The sequence below is a fragment of the Carassius carassius genome, chromosome 12, assembly GCF_963082965.1.
Source record: "Carassius carassius chromosome 12, fCarCar2.1, whole genome shotgun sequence".
Taxonomy (NCBI): domain Eukaryota; kingdom Metazoa; phylum Chordata; class Actinopteri; order Cypriniformes; family Cyprinidae; genus Carassius; species Carassius carassius.
In genome coordinates this window covers 6835369-6855451 of record NC_081766.1, presented here as the reverse complement: position 1 = coordinate 6855451, position 20083 = coordinate 6835369, and the positions used below count along the sequence as shown (strand labels likewise).

The window sequence follows — 20083 nt, the reverse complement described above, 5'->3', positions numbered from 1 at the left end:
TTTCTTTTTTTATATCATGTTTAGTGCGAGTGTGAGGGTGCAATATTTCTAAAACAATTTGCTTTGGAGGAAAGAAAAAAAAACAAAGATGGGGAGTGGAACTGTACAGCCATGAATATTTCCCTTCAGACGTCCTCCCATGTGCACCAGCAGGAGGGATTATATTAATGGAATGACAGATTTCCGTGTGTTCTTGCATCTTCGGTAGTGAGGAAAAAACTCGTCTTCAGCTAAACAAAACAAAATGAAATGGCAGTGAGAATGCAGGATACAAAAAAGCTGTGCTTAACAAACCAAAGGATTTTTATACTCCCATGAGGGGCCCTTGATAATAATAATAACTGTAACTATTAGACACTGAATGTTCCAAAAACTAGACTGTTGCACTAGAAGTGGGTCAGCAATTGTGCTCCCTTTATGGTCTTTCTTCAAACAAACGCCAGATTCTTTACTAAAGACTGTGCAAACCTTTTCTCTAGTTTAGCGCCACCTCCTCTGATAGGCATAGGTTGGCTGTTCTGGTAGAGCACGCCACCGCCTCCACGCAGCACGTTGGGGTGTGTAGGAGAAGCTACAGGTTGCTGACCAGGCCTGATGGGTTTAGCTACAAGCAGAAATTACAGGCAAAACATGAGAGATAAGATCATGTACTTTCCTTTTTTCTTCTGTTGTGTTAATTTTAATTTAAGGTGACTGTGTTTGTGTAAGCGTTCAGTCACCTATCTGTGCGGAGTGTCCTCTGCGGGCCATGTTTTTGGCTCTCACTGCCTCTTTAATGCGGTCCACCTCTGTCTGGTAGCGCTTGCGGTCACGGGCTGAGTTCTCTTTGGCCTCTTTGAGAGCTGACTCTAGAGCCTTCACACGCTCCGCCGTTGCCCGCAGACGCTTCTCAAGTTTAGGAAGCTCACAGCGCAGGTCAGCATTATCACGCACCAGCTAAAGAACAAAGAAAGACACCAGTAAGTAAGAGAGAGTATTTTTTAATATTCACCTTTGTTTCATTGTCAAATACACAGCATTCTTTAATTAAATTATGCATGTTGTTTTGAACAATTTTCATTTTGCACTGTTTTATTTCCATGAAAATGCTTTGGCAATATGAATCTGTCATGCTAATTAAACACACTACAATTGGCAACATAAAGTAAGAGGAAAAAAGTTTAAGATAACTGGTTTGGATTTACCTGCTTGTGGACCTTGGTGAGTTGTTCTAGATTGTTCTCCAGGAAAGAGATCTTTTGCTTCTGAGCAGCACTGCCACCAGTTTCATCTGAGTCCATCTCTGCACTCTACACCCAGACCGCAAAAAACCCCAACAAATATCCCTTATTTAAATATCCACCAAGTCAACTGCTTAGAAAGAAAGCATATGGCTTCATACTGACCTAAATGGCTGAATTAAGTTTGCATTCACAGAACAGGACAAAAAAATAGAGATGACTCCTACCTTCTTCACACGAGTCGCCAGATCCTGAACAAACAATTTCCTGAGGTTGTGGAGAGTCTGCAGCTCTTTGGCCTAAAGTAGGTGAAAAATAACAGCATTTGAAAATACACACTGCATGATGTGAATAAAACTGTCACCTTGAGTCGCCCTCTAGTGCTGAGATGAGGAAGTGCACTCACCACAGTCTCCTCCAAGCCTTTCAGATCCTGTCTGGCCTGTTCTCTGCGGTCCTGCATCAAACTGTAATGTGCACACAGATCCATTAAAACAGCTCATCACTAAAGACATGCAATCCATGGACATTTATTACACATTTAATATGCAGGTGTGTATTTATGCCTCACGCAAAATTGCTCAGCTCTTTAGATGACCAACAGAAACCAGGGAAATTTGGGTTTCATAAAGAGATTCATAAACTGTTTTGGCAGTTCAGCTGCTACAAGAAGGGAGATGATTGGACTGTGCATTACATACGTGAGCTCGTGTAGTTTGCGGCTCTTCTCCTGATCAGTGGATTTGAGTTTCTCATGTTCTACTCTCAATCGCTCCTGCTCCAACAAGATCTTCTGATTCAGACTGGAAAGAAAGAAAGAAATTATTAGCTACTGGTGTATTATTATTAATACTGCTGTGAATCAAGAACTGCAAGTCTGAAGTTTAACTTTGATGGGAATCAGCCAGTACATTTACACACTTTAGTTCAGTTTCTGACTGAAACTGCTTTATGTCAACAGAAATGTGTGTATCGTACTCTTGTAGCTCTGTAATGAGTTTCTCTTTGGTTTCCAGTTCGTCTCTCAGGCTGCTGATCTGTTTCTGATGGGCTTCCCTGTGACTGTGGATCTGCTTCTCAACCGCATCCTAAACACACAAACATTCACTCGCATTCAGAAATTGAACAGGCCCATTTGTATGTATGTGTGTACACATTTCTTACCTTCACCTCATTGGCACTCTGAATCTCACTCTCTTTCTCCATTGCATGGACTTTCTCTGTTGCCACAAACACAAACCAAACATTGGAAACAGAAACAACTACTGTATTATTTTGAAATGGAGTATGTAAATGCTCAGTGTTTTTGAATATGATGCTGTGTGTACCCTGAGCACTGATTTTGACCAGCTCCTCATTGAGAGAGTCCACTTCCTCCTCAATCTGTCTCTTCTTCTGCTCCACATTATGCAGATACTCCGTCAAAGATTTAATTTTCGCCTCATGCTGCAAAATAAATATTCATTTGTTGATACAAATATCTATTTATTCATATCATCATGGTTTAGTAGACTATAGTGCAGGGTTTGCCATGTAAGAAATAACGGAGTTTCAGGAGGCAAGAGTGTAAAACCGTACCTGGGAGATGAGTAACTGGCATGCTGCAAGCTCCTTCTCAGTTTCATCCATCTTTTTGTTGCCCTCAGACTGAGTGTTTTCCAACTGCTTGCAACGTTTGACCATCGACTTGACTTCTGACTTCATCTTACTGATGTAGAGTCTGGCTACAGTGAACTCTTCGTCTATAAGACCACTGCCTTCATGTTGCTGCAGAGAGAGAGACTTCTCACTATCACTCAGATTTAATCTTTTTTGACTTAGCATTTACATTTCATACACACATCGATTAGTTGCAGTTCTTAAAAATTCTAAAGGAGCTAATCAATAAAAGGTGAAGTGCTTAAATGTATGTTAAAATCTATTAATATATTTGTAAATACACTTTATAGACACACTTTATGTGTGTCACTCACCTTGATGTCATTGTTCCCCACAGCAATGCCAATCTCAGTCAGATCTTTGAGCAGTGACGACATCATCTCAGTCACCCTCTTCTTCTGGTGATTGGCCATCTCTTTCAGTTTCTGCAGCTCTGAGTCTATAGACGCTAGGATACTCTGGAATGTTTTGAAGTCAAATTTAGTGTCATTATTGTCACAGCAGGCAAAATACTTGTATATAATTAGCCATTCTGGCACTTACAGATTTCTGACCAAGCTCTTCGCTGAGGGCTTCAAACTCCTTGGTTTTGTCCTCCACCTCCTGACTTTTCTGGTCGTAGTTGACAGCGAGCTCCTCCAGGGCCTGCAGCACCTCCTTCACCTCCTCTTTAGATGCATCGTTCTCCAGCTGTAAACGAGTCAGCTCTGACTGCAGGTTATCATGGTCTCTTCGTGACGAGGCCAGCAACTGCAAAACATATACAAAAACATACACAAGCATGAATATACAATGTTTATACTTTTACTCCAATTTCACATGTGCACCCGAGAGTTCACCAACCTCTTCCTGGTCCAACATCTGTTGCTTGAGCTTCTCCACCAGCTGAGACTGCTGATTAATCTCTTCATCCTGGAGAGAGATGAGACGCAAAACACAAGTTCAGTCTCCTTCTTTAGAAAGAAAAAAGTCACCATGCTTTTATTCTAAGACTGTAGCAACTAGGGTGTTTTTGAGAATATATTTATTAAAGAAATTGTGAGAGTAGGAGTATGTGTGTACCTTGTCGTCAAGCTGCTTGTAAAGTTTAGTGAGTTCAACCTCACATTTTTCCTTCTCAACATCGTTGAGTCGGGCCCCGAGCATCCCTGGCGCGGGCGGCATGCTTGGTGTGGATGCAAATTTATCATTGTTAATTGTGTTATCCAGCGCCAACACTTCAGCATTCATCTTCTCCTTATCAAACTGCTCCTCTGCAGGTACCGTTTCACCTGCGGGACACCAACAGAGAACTCTGAGGAAATGCAGATGTGTACTTTCAAAAGTTTAAATCTAATTAAAATATTTAGCACCTTGAAAAATGTTAAAGAAGAAGTTATGACGTACAATGAAACATATCAATCACTTAAGATGCAAAAATGCAAAACAGATAATTTCAAACGTGGTTTCAGAAAGCATTGCAACGTTTTGAATGCACTGAGAACAAAACTGTATCACAATATTATAATAATATATATAATTATCATAATATGTGTCTGACCATTTCTCCAGCGGTTGAGTTCGTTCTCCAGCCATGTGATAGTGTTTCGAAAACTCTTGTTTCGTTCTTTCTCTCTCTCATATTTCTTCTTCCATTGCTCTGCTGTCAGCTCTACATTCAAGCACACTGTGTTCTTAATAGTCTTGGCTCTGCAAACACAAACCCAATCATAGCTGTAAACTGGTGTCTTTCTCTTCACACAGTCTTCACATAAATACATAGAGTTGTAGTAATTCTTCCATAAATGCATAACAAACAAGTGAGACCAGTGACACCTTTATTATGAATGATGAGAACAGACAAAATGACAGGGCTGAGAAGCATGAATGTGTCTCCTCACCTCTGTCCGAACATAAGGGTGGATTTGGTCTCGGCCTCGTTGTATGAGGAAGGAGAACAGCAGATGACGATAGTGGTCCTGCAGTTTCCACCCAGAGAATCCTGCAAGATCCTTGTCATTTTACTGTCTCTGTATGGAACGTATGTCTGAGAAAGAAATAAAGCGAGATTCAGGATAAAATTAGATCAGATATTAATAAAGCAGATTTAAATCTATAATGAAGTTCCATGACGTAGTAAATATTAATGAAGTCCCATGACCCTAACTGAGAGGGAAAAAAACAACATTTGTTCAAATCAGGTGTTTCGTGTGGAAAACGGTCGTGCCTCTGAGGAGAACGAACACAAGGACTGCGGTGTACTATCAGCATGGTACAGTTTGTGCCCATCATGTGAGGAACTGTATGTTCCTGCTCTGGTCTCATCAGTACCATTCTTTATATTATTTTAATTGTACTTTAATTCTTGTGTTTGTTAAAGGTGCAATGTGTAATATTTACAATGGTCTATTTACAGAAATGCAATATAATATAAATAACTATGTTTTCAGAGGTGTATAAAGACCTTTCTTATTGTATTACCTAAGATTGAGCTATTTCTATCTACATACACCGCGGGTCCCCTTACACGAAAGACACCATCATGTTTGTACAGTAGCCCTACATGGACAAACTGCTTTAGAGAGCGCATTTAGTCACTTTGTTGTTTTTGCGTATAAAACACTGACACAATGATGAACAAGTACATTAACATTCGCAATAACACTGATTGTTCTCTACAACATACTACGATATGAAAGTACAGGAATTTTCACCAGGTTACTTGTAGAGATATAATAAGAAATAATGAGCCATAGTTAGTGGGGTGATTTTGTTGGGGACTGCATACATAAAAGAAAAAAAAATTATGTAAAATATTGTGCATGCTGCTGCTTTAATTGATGCCGTTTTAGCCCTATTTAGCCCTGTTTCAACCGAAACTGAAAATTAACTAATTATACTCTATTATTTTAAATTATCTTAAATTATACATTCATTATGTTACATTATATTGTCCTTTGGTTATGCACAAGTAGCATTATTCGTCATACCGATAAAGAGGAGCAAAACTGAAATGGACATGCGTGTGAGAATATGCGTCTGTGTGTATGTGTGTGTGACTCACCGAGCCCTCGGCTAAGGCCGATATCACATTGCCCAGCGATGACAGAGACTTGTTGATATTTTTGGCTTCATCTAGTACAGCGCCTTCAGCTCCTGTTTTACTGACCTGTGAGAGCACACCAACGTTTAACACACTCAGCTCATGTTTTTCTGCACTACAAGACAAGTATTACACACACACACCTTCTCGCTGCCTGCCAAGTCGACCAGGTAGAGTTTTCCACTGAGCTTCTGTTCTGTCTGTGTGTTCTCCTGCTTCACATTGATCAGGAAGATACTGTGACTCCTGGAGCTGTGTTCATTCATGTCTGAAACACACAAAGACATTATTAACAATAAACTCACAGAACATTGTCTACAAGCATCAGCTCAAATGCAGGATGCAGATGTTACAGTTTCCTCATAGGATCTGGTTTAGTCGGTTTCTGGAAAGGAGCATTCATACTTGTCACAGCTACATGTCTGTTGGATTTGCCCTCGTCAATAGTGTCCATCACCTCCTCTGGACTGCAAACAAATCGCTCAGTGCAGCCCTAAAACCAGGAAGACACACAATTATAATAAACAACTTACATTCTTTAAAGATCAGTGGTAACTGCCACTTTGTTTTTTAATGGAACACACTGGAACATTGGTGACACAGTGATGGGACATCAGGTTTCAGGAACTCACCTTGACATAAGGAACCCTGTTTTTGTCTTCATGTACAGATAAATTAGTCTTTGAAACTACAAGACAACGAGAGGGAGAGAGAGAAAGAGAGAGAGAAAGACATTACGTCACAACAAGAGCAGCTTTATAGTTCTACTACCTTTGAATTTTAATTAATCTTAAAAGCATTTCTAATTATGTTCCGATCAAGCGGCTAGCAAATGTGAGGCTTCAAACAGCCACCACACTCACCATCCAACAGATCCCGAATCTTATCCAGATAAATCTCAAAATATGACACCTGCCAAAAAGTAATAACACCATCAAAAGAGCAGATAGCAATGTGTCTAGCTTTTAAAGAATAAGAAAGACAATTCGTGAGTGTAGGTCATGTCTTACTTTAATGTGGAACTCCAGGTTTTCATCCATAGAGTAGATGTAGTTAAAGATGTCCTGCACTATTCTGGGAATGATTCCCATTCCATCTGTGTCATGAAGATTTCCCTAAAAAACAACCATAAATATCTCATTCATAAAAGCAGAATAAACGTTGTGAAAAGACACCTGTTTGCTTCATGACATTGTTCACTTCACACTACAACTCAAGAGTTTGGTCAGTAAAATGTATTCGAAATATAAATATTTATTCTAGTTACATATGTATATCTAGTAAAATATACAGAACCAGTCTATGCTTACCAAAGCTGCATTTATTTTCTCAAAAACTACAGTCAAAAACTGTAATACTGTACATACTGACACATTAACTCAATAGACATCTTATACATAAGGTATGGGGAAAATATTTATATTTACATGCGATTATGTAAAAGTGTTTTGCACAGAGATGTCAACTCGCTCACCTCCATTGTGTGTGTTTTGCCCGAGGAAGTCTGACCATAGGCGAAAATGGTTCCGTTATAGCCACCAAGTACATCTGTGGGAACATGATCACGCTCAAAACCTATTCCACGGTCTGCCTTTTGCTTTAATTCAGAGGTCTATCAAGTGACCTTCCAGCTTTTACCTTTGACAATTTGTTGAGCGCAGGCCGTGTACACTTGCTCCTGAGTCGTGTTGGACTGGAAAACTCTGTCAAACACGTACGGTTTACCCTGGGGAGAAAAGACAAATAAATATAAAATTAAGCGCATTTAGGAAAAGTGCCATTAGATCATTGAACATTTTTTTTTAGGATTTCAAAAGTTACTGTGACAAAACAGGCAACAGCCTAAATTGTTACAGAATAAACCACTTGGATTGATTGATTTAATATATTAAATAAGTTACTATTACTAAAACTTGGTATTTAGGTTTGCTGGGATTAAAACTCTTGAATGGACCAAAATAAAATATCTAAAATATTCCTAAGAATGTCAGTCTATACCAATGTTCATTTGATTACATTTATTTATTACGCAGATGCTTTTATCCAAAGGAACTTACAAATGACGTCAAATGAAAGGAAAATTTATTTGTGATGTGATTTATCTTATGGCTAAGGCTGTTTACATAAACTTAAATGAAATAGGGTATATGTCGAACGTCACCTGACCGAACCCGGAAAACAGGTCTCATCTTCCACATGCTAGGGAACGTGCAAACAGCCGTAATAAATAGCGATATTTATGGACTTTTAAGATAATTATTTAAACTAGCTATAGCAGTTCTTATTGTTGACGTTTTATTAAAAAAATATAAAAATATATAAATGTTAGTAAAAAAAGAAGAAAAATAAAAAACTTTTAGATATCATTCCGCACATGTGATGGACATTGGTTATGATAATCGTTGGTATCTACTTTGAAGGCATCTTGAGTAAAACTGCTTCATATTTAACGAAGCATATGCAATAATCTTGAACTGGAAGCGGCGAGACCAGGTTAACACAATACGTAAGTCTGTTGCGCATAACCCCCATAATACATTTTATTGCAACTGCAAGTATAACTTTAATGTGAATAAATGATTTCTTAAAGCTGCAGTCTATAAGTTTTGGCTCTGACGCTATCTATGTTTGAAAACCTGGAACTGCAGATCCTTGTGGAGTTATATTCCATGCATGGGTTGTGGTTATTCACGGTACTTATTAATCACAGATTCTAGACTATGTCTAGGAATATATGACCCAAATAATAATATTCACCATATACTGTAATCTGAACAAGTAACAAGTCTGCCATGCTTTGTTCTGACCAACTGAGGAAGAAAGCATTACAATAAATCGCGCTACCAATGTGATTTAATCTAACGATCAATTAGCTAATATCACATCAAACCCTGCAAATTATTAGTATTGTTATACTTTATTCTCAAATTATTAATGTCAACAACATCAGCTTTGCATGACTATGAGTATAGAGAGTGTATTAGCATGTAGATTTCAATTTCTGTACAGTCTAATCTATAATTGTCACATCATTTTAATTTAATATTAAGAAATTCTTAATATTAAAAATATCTTAATCTTTTAAATATTATTAAAAAGAAATTCTTAACCCCAAAAGCAAACTATGCTCCCATCAAACTGGTTGCCAGTAGCCAGGACAACTTCTTTATGTTTACAGACGTGACATTATGACACAGGGCCATGCTCACATTTCCCGCGAAAACCTACCCGAACCACTCAAATTAGAAAACATTATAATAAATTAACCATTGTGAATCGCAAATATTGATTTTGGACATTTTTTACACCCTAAAAGTTACTGACTGCAGCTTTAAGGTATAATTTTGACAACAATAAAAAAAAACTATTAAATAAAGCATCAAGCATGATCATTTAATTATGTTTTATTACATTTTCCAGTTAGGATGACAGTATCTTAATGGTTAATGTTCTGTGCTGCCAACAAAATACTGCAGATTCAGCTTCTGGTAAAGTGCAAAGTGACCAAGAAAAGCCGCCAACTCCTTAGCTGCAAACTATAAGCTTTTCCATTGAGTTTTCGCTGAAGGGAAGACAATTCATTCTTTTATAATATAACACTGTATCAGAGACTTCTGATTAATTTATACACATATAACCAAATATGCATCACAAAGGTACATACACATAAAATGACTTAAGACCCTTATTCAGGGGCAAAAGAACAGTCAGGACCAGTAATGAAACAAATAAGCACTGATTGCACTCCTCCTGCCATCATACTGAACAAACAGCCATAATGACACACCGATCTACATAAATTCTGTCACCTGATGTTTAAAGTTTAAGGCTAATCTTTGACTAGCCTAAACAAAGATGCAAAGCTCTGTGGAATAAGCTTACAGTTCAGTTATTATCATCAATCAATATGCTAAAGTATGGCAAAATAAGGGACTCATTTGATAGATCGGGATAAAATGACTGTCTTAAGATGACCAAAGTCTAGAGGGAATGACAGCGGAAATGTAATGTTTAACAGCTTTTCACGAGCATGCTACTGGTTTACAGTCTGTAAAATGTTTCTGCTGTAGCTGCAAGTTTCTAAAATGTGCAGATTTTGAATACTGACAATTTAGGAGTCAGTGGGGGAAGACTAGTGACTGCCACTAAACACGTTCAAATAATACATGTTCCTGTGTTCATTCAGTTTAACAGCAACCTGATTGTAATGCACAATAATGCAACAATTTATTAAATAAACATTATTATTAACAAAACATTTATATGATTAATGCATTTGATAAAAGCTGCTTTATCTATTAAAAGTACCGTTGCACACTAGGGCTGTCACTTTTGAGAAAAATCTAATTCGAATGGATATAGAATATCATGCAATGTATTCGAATATATTCGAATATCTACGTTGGTCAAAAAAAACACCGTAGCCTAATGGAGATTCAATCACAAATGTATTAACAGTGAGTCATAAACAGGACTATCTGGATTTATTATTTTATTTTACTTAATGTTTGAAACAGCAGGTTATCAACTTAGAATATCAACATATATGAAGTGCCACTATGCATATCCAACAACAATAGGCTAAATGAAAATAGAAAAAAAAACGATTCAGAACAGGCACAAACAATAACGTGACAACTTAAACAGTAGCTGGAGTAAGGCATATAGCCTATCCTAATTCATTTCTTAATATTGTTTGCAAGAAACACCAGTCTAACAACTTGATCTGGATCAAGTGCGGCTCTCTTTTTATTTACAGTCTCCTGTGAGAAAAGAACAATTTCCCAGAGTTCTAATTGAGGCACTTTCTTACCTAACTATTTTCTCATCTCACACAGACACACAGAGTCCCAGGGGCTGCGCAGGGTGGAGCGCTCTCTATTTCCAAAGCATTATCTCACCTTCCTTCTAGTGCTCACACACACTATTTTCACTTTTTTATTTACAATTACTGTGGATTAGCCTGAAGGAGTCTCCAGTTCCTGGGCATTCTCTCATGTTATCTTCACACACACACAAGAGGACCATTACGAGAGCTAGCACTGATCAAAAACAAACATATACGTTTCAAAGCCGGTCTTTCAGGAACGTACACGCACTGTAAGCAGACAGGAATATCTGACCCTTAACAACATAATAAAAGATCTGTGAAATTAAAGAGGGCGTACAAGAATAACTGCTCTATTATTTACATTAAAAGGGATGGTGGTCACCTGTATGATTCAGCTTGCCACATGACATGTTTGTTTTCAAATGTCATTCATCATGCCATAGATAAGTTAGGTTTATGACTTATAGACTGTCATGTTTGAACTGGGTTTAAAGATAATCAAAGCACAGTGACAATGATTCAATAATTCCCCACCACAAATACACATAGATCTCAGTACAACTCTTGAGTTTCTGCACATATGGATCATACCAGGATCATCAGCATTTCGACTTGGTTCTTTTAAATGTGTTACATTTAGGTCTCTGGTTCAGTAGAAGCCTAGTTATATAATAAAAGGGTATATGTGCTAGAAAAAGAAGTTTAACCAAGCTTCTGTTTCCATTTTACAACCTCATGTCCAGTTACACCTGTCATTCACACCCTTTTTTTTATTTTTTTATTTTTTTTTATGTGACTGCTGATGTTATAAAGAGCAGGAGTTTTCAAACAAACTAAAATCCCCCACAAAAATTAATGGGTCACATAAGGAGTATGTGAAAAATTAATAATATTTAGAAGAATTTTGCTCAAAAATGTTTATGTAAAATTGTATAGAAACATATATTGTATCTACTAAAAGTAAATAGTTTCCAGACAATATTTTAATGATTTGCTTAGATTTTAGTACAGTAATAACAAATCAACAAATAAAATTCAGTTAATTTACCAAACACTGTCTTTACTGTTATAAATCACACATTTTCGGACACTTGCACCATATATTGGAATTTATTATTATTTAAAACAGCTACATTTTAGTAAGAGAGAACTACGCGATGGAAACAGATTTGGTGGTACTTGATGTCAAAACGTTTGAAAAAATTCCTGATAAAGATTTTCCTTCAATATTTACAAATGCCCACAAATACGGACCGTTTCCTTCTCATTCAACATATATCCACAGCCAAATTTACAATTAGAAGGTATAAAATAATAAAATAAACCTACAATGTGGAACCACTACATATAGTAAATAAATAAAAAAGTTGTCGCTGTTCTAAAAGTGTAAAATTAACTGTTTCCGCGTTCAATGTACAGGGCTGACTAACAAGGTTAGCATGAAGCTCATGAGGAAGCGACATTGAAATGAACTAAATTAACATTTATATCCTAGTAAAACGGTGAGTTTCGAGTGTCACCGGACCGGGTGCAGAGACTGGTGTCGGTGTCAAATATTTAGAATATCAGGTCTTGAAAAGTTCTGGTTCTGCTGGACTGCGGTCATTAGCATTAGCCGCTCGCGAGAGATCAATCGAGACAAAAAAAAACCGATACAAAATAACTCCGTCCCAAAATATCACTTACCCCGATTACGATGCTGTCCTCTCCTTGAAATTTGGCTATGTATTTGTCCCCCCTCGTCACCTCCGAGCTATTCAATGGCCTGAAACGGCACATAACTTTAATGGTGCACTCCGCCGGGTCCGCCATCTTCCCCCGGTTCCCGAATCACAAGAGCACCGGCCAGAGCACACACACGTATACAGACACGACCAGAGGGGTGGGGACACCGCCTTGCTCCAAAGTCCCGGCCTGGGTTGTTTTTCTTCCTGGCCCGTGTGACTACAGAAAGAGCCGCGTTGGAGGATCACCCAACCTCCGGTTCGATGACGTCACTTCGCACTCGTCACCGTCACGGAGATTAACAGAAGACTCACGTCAGAGACTTTTGCACATCACTAACTTTTATGATTGCCTTATATCCAAGCAATTTTTGTCCTACCCTGGCTCCTATATATTCGATTCTGCCAATGTTACTTATTCTTTCAGGCTAAAATATATAATTTTTTATTAAAAAAAATGATTAAAATAGACCACTTGAGTACGTTGTTAATTTCTTTATATGTCAAATTCTTTATTCATAAACAAAAGTTTGCAAATAATATTCCATCTTATCCCCATTTTTTTTATTTTCTTATCAGATTTATAAAATATTATGAAGAAATGTTTAAAGAAAATACATTTAAAAGCTTATATTCCTGTATATAATGTTTGTACTGTATATCAATTATGGTAGTGTATGCATTCTTGTGACTCCTTGTCTTGTCATCTTTTGTTTTTCATAGTTTTATAATTCTTGTTTTTCTCTTTGTTTTATTATATGTATTTGTATGTAATTCATTGACAATGTTCTTATGTTGTTATTGAGCATTAATACAACAAGAGAGAGAGATTAACAGAACAATGAGGACAAAATGATAAATTATTAAAATATATAAAAAAAAATATAACCGTCTAATAACTTAATTCACCCAAAAAATGAAATTAAAATTCCTTAAATTAAAAATGATACTAAATCATATTGATAATTCCTTTTTATGAATTTTTCTGTGTTTTTGTTACAATTTGCAATTTTATACTTAAGGTATTTACAGGCAAATTTTATTTTAAATTTTTTAATTATTATTTGCATTTCTTTTTTCTTAAAATGTGCAAATTCTCATAAACAGGGGGGAAAGCTAAACATTCTCTGCTTTTTATGTTTATTGAAGTAAAATCTTAATTGTTACTGCAAAGTTATCTCTCAGTATTGGTCCAGAATTCATGAGCATATACAGAATATTTTTGCATTTGTTTTTCCATTTGCTTTTGATACCCTATATCTCAGTAATATATCATCGGATAAACTGGACTCGAAGGACAAGAAACTTCTGTACATCTTATTGGCAGCAAGTAAAAAGGCTTTAACAAGGAGATGGCTTAAACCAGAACCACCAACAACTGAGGACTGGATAAACATTGTTTACGAGATCTTCATAATGGAAAAACTGTCCTTTTCACTCAAAGTGCAGAGGGACACTTTCTATAAGATGTGGTCCAAGTGGACGGAATATGTTAAACCGGTTAGATCTGAATTTCTGTAAACACTGCTGCTTCTTACTAATTGTACAATGATTTAAAAGTTTAAATGAACAACATAAATAGTATGGATGTAATTTGTTTTCCCCGCCACCCGCACTTGAGTTCTGTTGTTCTTGTGTTAAAAAGTTAAAAATGGTAAAGCAATGTAATGTACTTCATGTGCCCAACAATGTGTGAAATTCCACATGCTTTTCCAATAAAAGATAATATAAAAAAAAAAAAAAAATCTTAATTGTTTTAATGTTGATCACTCTTCCATCTGTTTTCATTCAGCGCTTCATAAACAGAATGAACAGCAACATCTTAACTGCAAGGCTCTTAATTCATAACTGTGTTGTCATATATTTAGATTGCAATGGCCTAAATAAATGACATGATGGCCTTTTGTTCTCTCATATTTTTATTTACAGCATACATTAGTGACAGTATATTATTTGTATCATTGGTTACAATGAAGATTGTTGTTTTTCTTTTGCCCTTACATTAGAACCATTATTAGCTTAATGTGGTAAGGCTTTCACTTGTGTTTGTATGGATAATATCACATGCTGCACTATATGACTTTGTATCATCTATTTTGTGATGTCGCACAGTTTCACTAATCCATAAACTCTAAACCCAGCATAGAGAGGCTGAGTGAATGTGGTCTGGACTCTGTGAATGAGGGTCATTGTGTCAGAGACGCTGTAGAAGGACAGAGTTCCTGCACTGTGATCCACATACACTCCTATACTAGAGGAACTGGACACTTCAGGGACTTTAGTCCATCCGTTGTTGTGCCAGAATGAGTATTTGCAGTAATTGGAAGGAAAGCAATATAAACTCCAGGACTGATCATTATATCCAAATGCACATTCATTACCACATCCCTTCCTGCTGATGTTCTTATATGACACTGATATATACACTCCTATCCCACTCCACTCAACCTCCCAGTAACAGCGTCCACACACACTCTCTCTACACAACACCTGAGTCAAACTATCAAATCTGTCTGGATGATTAGGATATAACTGGTCTGTGTTAGTTTCAGTAGTCATTCTGTTCCCCTCAGACAGACAGAGGTATTTATGCGCTGTGTTTTCATCCAGCGTGAACAGTCGATAATCTGAAAGAGATAAATCACATAAGCTACTTCTAAATCATCTTGAAGTGACTGATATTAGATGGCATGATTTTCATTTTTTCTGTGCAAATTTTTATTTTATTCCCCTTTGTGTGTGTTTAAACTTACATTGTAGAAACTCCTCCCTTTTCTTTGGTTCTGGGATTGATATAAACTCGATGTATTTTACTATGAAAACCAACAGACACTGAGTGAATGAAGAATATTAGTTTAATATTAAAGAAAAGTATGTATGTATCCCATATACGTTTTATATTTATGCATGTTCTGGCATGATGCTTGACCTACAGTATATCTGAGAGTAAATAAATGATCCCTGCATTACCCATATCAGATATCTTTTCCATCTCTTCTCTGCAGAAATGCTCCAGTTTCTCTCTCAGGTGAGAAACATATTTACTAATATCATCAAAAAAGAGACAAGAACTGACAACAATTTTGGGTGAGTCTGTAGATCCAGGAGGAACAGAGAGAGACTGGAAACTCTACACAAAAAGACACAAAACACCAGCTAAAGACACAGAAACATTTGATAGAAATAAAAATCTCTGTTACCTGGATGAAATGGATGTTATTGTCTGTGTGTGAAAGCTGCTCCAGCTCAGCGTCTCTCCTCCTCAGATCTTCAATCTCCTTCTCCAGTTGCTCCAGTTGTCCTTCAGCTCGACTCACTTCAGCCTTTTCCTGATCTCTGATCAGCTGTGTCACCTCAGAGCGGCTTCTCTCAATGGAGTGGATCAGCTCAGTAAAGATCCTCTCACTGTCCTCCACTGCTGTCTGTGCAGAGCGCTGTCAGGACACACAGAGAGAGAAGCATCAGAATCAGTCCATTCACTCAGCTCTTCCTGCTACCTCATGAAAAAAAGTGACGTGACATTCAGCCAAGTATGGTGACCCATACTCAGAATTCGTGCTCTGCATTTAACCCATCCGAAGTGCACACACACAGAGCAGTGAACACACACACACACACACACACACTGTGAACACACACCCGGAGCAGTGGGCAGCAATTATGCTGCGGCGCCCGGGGAGCAGTTGGGGGTTCGATGCCTTGCTCAAGGACACCTAAGTCATGGTATTGAAGGTGGAGAGAGAACTGTAAATGCACTCCCCCCACCTACAATTCCTGCCTGCCCGAGACTCAAACTCACAACCTTTCAATTGCAAGTCCGACTCTCTAACCATTAGGCCACGACTTCCCAACGACTTCCTTACCTCACACAGTCTGTTCCCCACAGTGGACTTCAGTGGGACTGAAAGAGCTCCAGCACTGGCTCCTCACTGACTGACTGGAGGAGAGTCCTAACTGAGTCTGAAACAGCTCTTCAGCAGCCAGCAGCTGTTCTTCTGCTCAAAACTCACCTTGTGAGACTCTATAGCCTCTTTCAGCTCTTCAAGCTCCTTTTGTCTCTCCTGGATTCTCTGGCGGAATTTACTCTGTGTCTCATTCATCTGCCTCTGTTGGAAAAGTTTGTTGTTCAGCATATGTCTGTTAACCAGTAAGTTTGAAGATTTTTAGAAATGTCTGTATTTATTTTGTTTGTTAATCTTACAATCAATTTAAGAATTTAATTGTTAGTGTTGCTAACTGCTTTTCATACATTAACCACTGTTATTAGATTTTATTTAAATATATCAAATTCCCAGTGCATGATAAACAAAACCTTTTTATGATATATTTTCAGATTTATCATGCTGCAGTTGTTATGTTTGCATTAGAGTACCATTAATACCTGTTTCTCAGTCCTCTCTGTTGCAGCTGATACAGTCTCATGGTTTTTGTGTTCATCCATTATACACATATAGCATATACACTGCTGATCAGTACGACAGAAAATCTCCAGCAGTTTATCATGTAGAGGACAGATCATCTCCTGCAGTTGTCCAGTGGCATCCATTAGATTGTGTCTCTTACCTTTGAAGAGATTCTCATGTTGTTCAAGATGATATTGACAGTAAGAGTTCAGACAAACCAGACAAGACTTGATGGCTTTGTTTTTGTCCCCAGTACAGATGTCACACTCCACATCTCCAGATCCAGAGTAACATTGAGCAGAACGAGCAGTTTGGAGCTTTGTCATCTTGAGTTTCTCCAGCACTTCAGCCAGCATGGTGTTTTTACCTAAAACAGGTCTTGGGGTGAAGGTCTGTCTGCACTGAGGGCATCTGTAGACTCCCTTCTGATCATCCTGATCCCAGCAGTCTGTAATACAGCTCATACAGTAACTGTGTCCACAGGGTATAGTCACTGGATCCTTCAGTAGATCCAGACAGATTGGACAGCTGAACTCATCCTGAGTCAAAGAAACACTGGATTCTGCCATTTTACTGTAAAAACAATAATTTAGACAGTCTAGATCTTAGAAACAGAAATCAACAACAACAACAAAACTGCTGAATCCCACACCCAGACTAAGAAGGAAGTAGTGATGAGTTTCACTTTCACTGAATTGAAAGTAGGAGTGGCCAAGAGAGGGGGGAAGAGAGGGAAAGCGCGCGAGAGAGAGCTGGGCAGATAAATGTCTTTTACGCATTAAAATTATTCCTGCATTCTGTTGAAAGTATGTTTGTGTTAATAGTTGATCTCTCATGCAACGTTGCAATCTAACACTCTGCTGCCATTTGAGCACAAATAATAATGTTGACCCTTAAAATATTTCCTCCCACTGTTTACTAAGTGTCCCTACAAAGAGTCTACTGTTAATCATTTTATAGTATTATCACATCTGTTGCATGACAGTTTATAAAATTATATTTAATATGCAAATCATAAATAAATGTAAAATAGTTTGTTGCTTTTAGAACTGCTCCATGATTGTCATGAGATAACTTTGTTAAACAATGTCCATGATAAATTAAAAAATAAAAGTCTCGTCACTGTTTTGTCAATTAGAAAGTTTGAAACCTTCAGGTTATTTGGTAGCATGAAGGCATCTTCGGCATCCTGGCTAAATTCGCCCATTGGCCTCTGACCATCATGGCCTCCTAACAATCCCCATGTCCGCTGATTGGCTTCATCACTCTGTCTCCTCTCCACCAGTAAGCTGGTGTGTGGTGGGCGTTCTGGCGCACTATGGCTGCCGTCGCATCATCCAGGTGGATGCTGCACACTGGTGGTGGATAAGGAGATACCCCCTGACTATATAAAGCGCTTTGAGTGGCTAGAAAAGCACTATAGAAATGTAAGGAATTATTATTAATTATTATGAACCAGTGACAGTTGTGGAAGAAGAATGGAACTGCAGTGACACACACTTATATTTGAATTTAAATAAAGGTTCTAAAATCATGTCCAGGTAGAGTGTGAGCATCCAGTGGGTTTACAGTCAAGTATCCTAATTTAACACAGGGAACAGGGCAAGTGTCACCATTGTGCTCTAAGTAAGTACTCTTAATCGGAGGCTGAAAGAGCAGGACTGATCCTTTCTGTTATTGGTTAAACTTGCTGTGGTTAAAATAAATGATCATTGGCTTACTGTAAGCCTGTTGAGGCAAAATGAGAAGATCCAGAGATGCAGTGACAGAAGCTCATTTAAGTAGATGTCTTTCTGTAGTGTTGCTGTTGAAACCAACATTGTTTAGACATTTCATATTTGAGGACGAAGAGGAACCTGTAAATCAAACACAACAACACTTCTCATGCTTCTAATTTGTTTATTTATAAAGCAAGTAAGTAAATTAAGTTACATTACAAGTATTATTTCTGCTGTTGGTGTCAATGATTATATTTCCACATTTCCACATCTTTTTTTCTAGTCTTTCTTTATCAACATTCATTCATCTGATTAAACTAAGATTAACACACAAATAAAGTTTCAGATAGAGGAAAGTTATAAAGGAGTTCAGATAGTATATTGATTCTTTGATCTTAAAAATAAATAAATATCGTGTTGAGGACAGATCATCTCCTGCAGTCGCCCAGTGGCATCCATTAGATTGTTTCCCTTACCTCTGAAGAAATCTCATGTTGTTCAAGATGATATTGACAGTAAGAGTTCAGACACACCAGACAGGACTTGATGGCTTTGTTTTTGTCCCCAGTACAGACGTCACACTCCACATCTCCAGATCCAGAGTAACACTGAGCAGGACGAGCAGTTTGGAGTTTTGTCATCTTGAGTTTTTCCACTACTTCAGCCAGCATGGTGTTTTTACCTAAAACAGGTCTTGGGGTGAAGGTCTGTCTGCACTGAGGGCAGCTGTAGACTCCCTTCTGATCATCCTGATCCCAGCAGTCTGTAATACAGCTCATACAGTAACTGTGTCCACAGGGTACAGTCACTGGATCCTTCAGTAGATCCAAACAGATTGGACAGCTGAACTCATCCTGAGTCAAAGAAACACTGGATTCTGCCATTTTACTGAACACAGACACAGCAGTTTACTGACAGAAAGTTAAAACACAAAAGTACGAAAAAAAAGTTGAATTTCACTACCAGATTGAGCAGGAAAAAAATAGTTTAGTATTTTATGACAGTGAAGGTGTGCTGGATGGAATAAAGTCCAAACAGGAAGAAATTTATGAGTACCTTTGCTCTTTCAGATTGTTTTGAAGAGTCTGTGAAGAAGAAGCTCCATTATTGTGTTGGTCCTTCAGATTCTTTGCACTTTCTGGCATGAACATTTTCATGTTTTATGAAAGGTTTAACTATAAATTACAAAATATATTACTGCATGCTTAAAATTACTTACAAAAACCAATGCATGGATGTTTGTATTGTTTTATTGCATTGTTTTCTTTCTTTATATATAATAGTAGCCTACAATGAGATGTAGTTTCATTTAGCACTGGTAATCCAGATCTGGTATTCTGAAAAAGTTTGTATCTGGATTAGGGTGAGCCAAAATCCAATTTCTGACAAATCTGATTACATGTTCTGAATTACTGTGATTTATTTATTTATTTAATGAATTTACAA

General features: G+C 37.6%; 3 protein-coding genes across 3 annotated transcripts; all 3 read right to left on the bottom strand.

Moving 5' to 3' along the window:
* LOC132154577 (kinesin-1 heavy chain-like) lies at positions 1–12784 on the bottom strand. The gene is made up of 25 exons (XM_059563192.1): positions 12479–12784; positions 7600–7687; positions 7436–7509; positions 6972–7076; positions 6825–6873; positions 6594–6649; positions 6367–6454; positions 6105–6229; positions 5923–6027; positions 4760–4905; positions 4420–4568; positions 3942–4150; positions 3723–3791; positions 3423–3629; positions 3194–3337; positions 2799–2987; positions 2549–2666; positions 2385–2440; positions 2199–2308; positions 1922–2023; positions 1627–1687; positions 1448–1519; positions 1185–1289; positions 720–936; positions 1–604 (listed from the first exon to the last, which is right to left on the bottom strand). The coding sequence occupies exons 1-25, from the start codon at positions 12602–12604 to the stop codon at positions 429–431; spliced, it is 2946 nt and encodes a 981-aa protein (XP_059419175.1). The 5' UTR covers positions 12605–12784; the 3' UTR covers positions 1–428.
* Positions 12785–14417: 1633 nt separating this feature from the next.
* On the bottom strand, positions 14418–18214 carry LOC132154579 (tripartite motif-containing protein 16-like). The gene is made up of 6 exons (XM_059563193.1): positions 16898–18214; positions 16527–16622; positions 15717–15950; positions 15487–15646; positions 15270–15329; positions 14418–15143 (listed from the first exon to the last, which is right to left on the bottom strand). Exons 1-6 carry the CDS (start codon positions 17486–17488, stop codon positions 14608–14610), a joined length of 1677 nt encoding a protein of 558 aa, XP_059419176.1. The 5' UTR covers positions 17489–18214; the 3' UTR covers positions 14418–14607.
* A 628-nt stretch (positions 18215–18842) lies between these two features.
* LOC132154580 (E3 ubiquitin/ISG15 ligase TRIM25-like) lies at positions 18843–19536 on the bottom strand. Its single transcript, XM_059563194.1, has 2 exons — positions 19114–19536; positions 18843–18954 (listed from the first exon to the last, which is right to left on the bottom strand). The coding sequence occupies exons 1-2, from the start codon at positions 19519–19521 to the stop codon at positions 18931–18933; spliced, it is 432 nt and encodes a 143-aa protein (XP_059419177.1). The 5' UTR covers positions 19522–19536; the 3' UTR covers positions 18843–18930.
* Positions 19537–20083: the final 547 nt, after the last annotated feature.